This window comes from Ailuropoda melanoleuca, unplaced genomic scaffold (assembly GCF_002007445.2).
Source record: "Ailuropoda melanoleuca isolate Jingjing unplaced genomic scaffold, ASM200744v2 unplaced-scaffold4657, whole genome shotgun sequence".
NCBI classification, from domain to species: Eukaryota; Metazoa; Chordata; class Mammalia; order Carnivora; family Ursidae; genus Ailuropoda; species Ailuropoda melanoleuca.
The window spans coordinates 1-4,193 of NW_023218914.1; the positions used below are offsets into that span (position 1 = coordinate 1).

General features: G+C 51.3%; 1 protein-coding gene across 1 annotated transcript; it reads left to right on the forward strand.

Annotated features, from left to right (window-relative positions):
* The first annotated feature begins 1,077 nt into the window (after positions 1-1,077).
* On the forward strand, positions 1,078-4,039 carry LOC117799282 (phospholipase A and acyltransferase 5-like). Its single transcript, XM_034651754.1, has 2 exons — positions 1,078-1,598; positions 3,097-4,039. Exons 1-2 carry the CDS (start codon positions 1,086-1,088, stop codon positions 3,187-3,189), a joined length of 606 nt encoding a protein of 201 aa, XP_034507645.1. The 5' UTR covers positions 1,078-1,085; the 3' UTR covers positions 3,190-4,039.
* Positions 4,040-4,193: the final 154 nt, after the last annotated feature.

Below are 4,193 nucleotides of genomic sequence, written 5' to 3' on the forward strand. Positions count from 1 at the left end.
TGAGCATCTGTCTCCTCTAGGGACTGAGTATGACACTATCGTTCCTCTCAAATGGGTCTTTTTGCGAATCTATGGAACCCTGTTTTTGAATCCCAATATCTGAGTGGAGAGAAAGGCAGTGTGGCTCTGGGCAGAAGCTGAGTGGGTGGCACCCAGGGCCCTGCCTGCTTGGCGCCTACTGTGTGCAGCCGAGGCTACAGAGGGAGGCAGGTCACGGAGCCCCATGCTAGCCCCACAGCCAGGAGCGGACGCTCACACGTAGGGCGCTTAGCACACGTTTGTGAAGACTACTGAAGTCTGGTTAGGAAAGGAAGACTCAAGTCCTAGGACTTGGTCAGGTCCGTATAGTACGAATGGAACCTGGGGTCCCACTGTAAGGTACTTCTAGAGTTTTATGAGAAAGATCGCTGACAATGGGGTGTGCGGTGCAGGGCAGAAGTCTCCTGGGAAAGGTGGTTCCGGGCAGCCACACACACCTGGGTGGTTCAGTCGGTTAAGCGTCTGCCTTTGGCTCAGGTCATGATCTCAGGGTCCTGGGATCAAGCCCCGCATCGGGCTCCCTGTTCAGCAGGGAGCCTGCTTCTCCCTCTCCCTCTGCAGCTCCCCCTGCTTGTGCTTTATCTGTCACTCCCTCTCTCAAATAAATAAATAAATAAAATCTTTAAAGAAAACAAAAAAAGAAAGTGGAAAGACAAGCCGCAGAATGCAAAATGTATTTGCAAACACATATCTGACACGGTTCTACTACCCAGAACATGTAAAGAATTCTTACAATTCAATAATAAAGAGACAAATAACCCAAGTTTTAAAACGGGAGAAGGATTTGATTAGAAATTTTTCCATGGGGGCGCCTGGGTGGCACAGCGGTTAGGCGTCTGCCTTCGGCTCAGGGCGTGATCCCAGCGTTCTGGGATTGAGCCCCACATCAGGCTCCTCCGCTGGGAGCCTGCTTCTTCCTCTCCCACTCCCCCTACTTGTGTTCCCTCTCTTGCTGGCTGTCTCTGTCAAATAAATAAATAAAATCTTTAAAAAAAAGAAAGAAAGAAAGAAAGAAATTTCTCCATGGCCAATAAACACTTGAAAAGATGCTCAACATCATCGGTCATTACAAAAAAAAAAAAAATGCTGAGAGGCAGGCTGATATGAGGCGACAGGTGTCTCCCTGGGGACAGCTCACCCCATCCAGCTCCCGGTCCTCAGCCTCGCCTTTGATAGATGCTGACGCTGACGCCGACGCCTCGGAGGCAAGCAGCTGGACCCACATCTTAGAGCGAGCCAGGGCTCTGCCCCACTGTCCCTCGCAGCTTTCCAGCGTCTGCTCATCTTGGGCTCTAGGTGAGGAATTCGAGGCCGGCAGCATCACTTCCGTCTTCAGGAACCGTGCCGTCGTGAAGTACAGTCGTCTGGAGGACGTGCTGCACGGCTGCTCCTGGAAGGTCAACAACAAGCTGGACGGGACATACCTGCCGCTGCCCGTGGACCAGATCATCCAGCGCACAAAAGGGATGGTCAACAAGATAGTGCAGTACAGCCTGATCGAGGGGAACTGTGAGCACTTTGTCAATGACCTCAGATACGGTGTGCCCAGGAGCCAGCAGGTAGGGCGCCTTTTGCTCGGACGGTGGCTTCTGGCTGAGCCGTCTTGGGGCTCGTCATCTCATCAGTGATCAGAACGGTGGTCAGTGGTTTCATGCTGTTTGTGGTGCTGGTGGGCTTCCACTTCTGCAGGACCCGACGGGTCTATTAACCCGTGGAGGAGTGCAAAGGCTCTGGGCTGCAGAGCTAGGACCCTGGGGGATCCCGGCGTGGCCATGGGTGTCCTTGGTCAGACCGTTTTATTTCTGAGACTGTTTGTTCTTTTAAAAAACAGGGATAAAGTGAGATTTTCTGCTACCTCTGGCCCACAGACATGTTTTGCTTGGACAAATAGTGTGTGGTTTTTTTTTTTAATTTGTATTATTTGCCAACATTTAAAAACATAGAAATTTTGTAGAAAGATCTGGATTGACAGCCTTTCTAGAACAACTCATTGATCAGGCCATCAGGCCCCTGTTCCTGGTTGCTGACACCCTGTGGGGCCGAGTAGTGGCTGCTTCTTTAGATGGGGCGTGTGCGGGTTGGCGTGCCACCTGCCAGCTTCGCCCACCCTACCTGCCTGGCCCGGGCTGCATTCGGGCTCGTGACCCCCCACCACACAGGGCGGGGATAACCCAGTGAGGCACAGTCTGTGCGTTCAAGAGCTTTGAAAAATAGCTCTAAATACCCGTGATGACTTGAGCAGCCCTCATTCCTATTTGATCCTTACTAAAACCCCATGAGAGGAATGGGGGATGTATTTATTATCCCCTTTTTAATAGATTGAGAAATGATGAATTAAAGGAGGAACATCATTTTTCTGCTTTTTTTCTGTGGTTCTTATGTTCCCTGGGGGTCACTGGGCTCAAATCCCAACGCTGGTCTCTCTACTATTGCTGAGTGGGTGCGAACAGGTCACGCACCCCTCCCCCTCCACTCTCTGCACCTTCCTCCTTTATATTCTCTCCTCTCCCGGGCTGTCCCCCATTCTCTGGAGGCCTCGCTCCAGTGCGGGGGGCTTGGAGGCTCTGGTGTAAGGGATCTCCCGTCCCACGAGCATTTGTACATGACAAGAAGGCCCCAGGGACTAAATGGATGATAAGGGGCCTTCTACGGAGGAGACACGAATTCCTACCATGACTTTGTCCAAGCGAGTTCTTCTCCTTGGCTCTCAGATTCCCTGTCTGTAGAATGAGGGCCTCAGTGGCTGAGCCACTCCGAGGTCCTTTGTCTCTGAGCCCTACTCGAGAGGCAGACACCAGGCCTGAGGGAGGAAGGGGGCGAGTAGCTATGGATGCCCCCGGGGGGACAGGGAGTGCATCTGCCTGGGATGTCCCTCTCGGGCCTTCCTGACGTCTCTAGGTCTCTTTCAGCTCTAGGATCTTTGGTAATGGAGGCTAGCACAGGTGGCTTCCTCCTCCAGGCAGGCCGGTTGCTGAAGGGGAGTGGTGCGGTAGGGGTGGGGCAGGGCACGAGCCTGGGGTCGCCCCTGAGAGTCCTGTGAACTGGTCTGCTTTGCAGGTAGAGCACGCGCTGATGGAAGGCACCAAGGCTGTGGGCGCGGTCATCTCCGCTGTGGTGGAGAGCATAAGGCCCAAGCCTGTAACTGCCTGAAGGCGCTCGGACTCCCAGCAGAGGAAGAAATGCTGCCATCCGCAAGGACCATGTGCCTCCTTGCCTCTCCTTGCCTTCTCTCTCCATAGCCCGACTCGAGAAAACTGTGAGCTTCTGGAAGAATCTAGAATGTATCCAATTACCCCTCCAGAAATACATCCAATATATGTGATCACAGATCCGAGGACTCTCGTGGTGAGAAGAAGCGAATATTTATTAGTACGCATCCGTAGAGGCCAGGCATGGTGCTAGGCCTTTCGCAGGCTCCTGATCTCCCTCCCTGTGGGAAGGGCCTTGCTCGTTTCTCAGGCTGACTCTGGTCCTTGATGTTTGAATCCCACCTAAGCCATCCGGGAAACCTCTGCTGGAACATTCCCAGGAACGGAGAGCTCTTTTTCAGAAGTTCCTATTCTTGAATGTCTCTGGCTTTTTTGCATTCACGCGAACTCTGCTCTTTCTGACCCGCACTGCTGTGCGGGGGAGGAGACTTGACGGAAACTCAGTATTTGCTATTCAAGGCCATCTGTGCTTAATCCAAAATCACAGGCCGGCCTCACTCTTTGTTGCTTAACACCCTCTGCTTTAAAGTCTAATCAACATCTACTTGGCTTTTCTACTTTAGAATCATCAGAAGATTTGAAACTGTTATTTTCACTGATTTCAGATGAATATTTAAAATAATTTCCTCACTGGACTTCTGTGCTCATGAGGGAGAGGAAGGAGCGATTTTTGTGTGTTGACCGCTGTTGGCATGATGGCAGATCTAGAATTATGACCAGGGATGGTTGGTGCCCGTTGAGAGCTGAAGGCATCCGGGAAGGGACTCTCAGAATGGCTAGGAACCGGGTTGCCTGGGTGGCTCAGTTGCTTAAGTGTCTGCCTTCAGCTCAGGTCATGATCTCGGGGTCCTGGGATCGAGCCCCGCAAAAAAAAAAAAAAAAAAAAAAAAAAAAAAAAAAAAAAAAAAAAAAAAAAAAAAAAAAAAAAAAAAAAAAAAAAAAAAA

Coding starts and splice junctions, on each gene's coding strand:
- LOC117799282 (XM_034651754.1), top strand. CDS start 1,086: ATGCTCAACATCATCGGTCATTACAAAAAAAAAAAAAATGCTGAGAGG. Junction 1,599..3,096: donor GTGTGCCCAGGAGCCAGCAG/GTAGGGCGCCTT, acceptor TCTGCTTTGCAG/GTAGAGCACGCGCTGATGGA.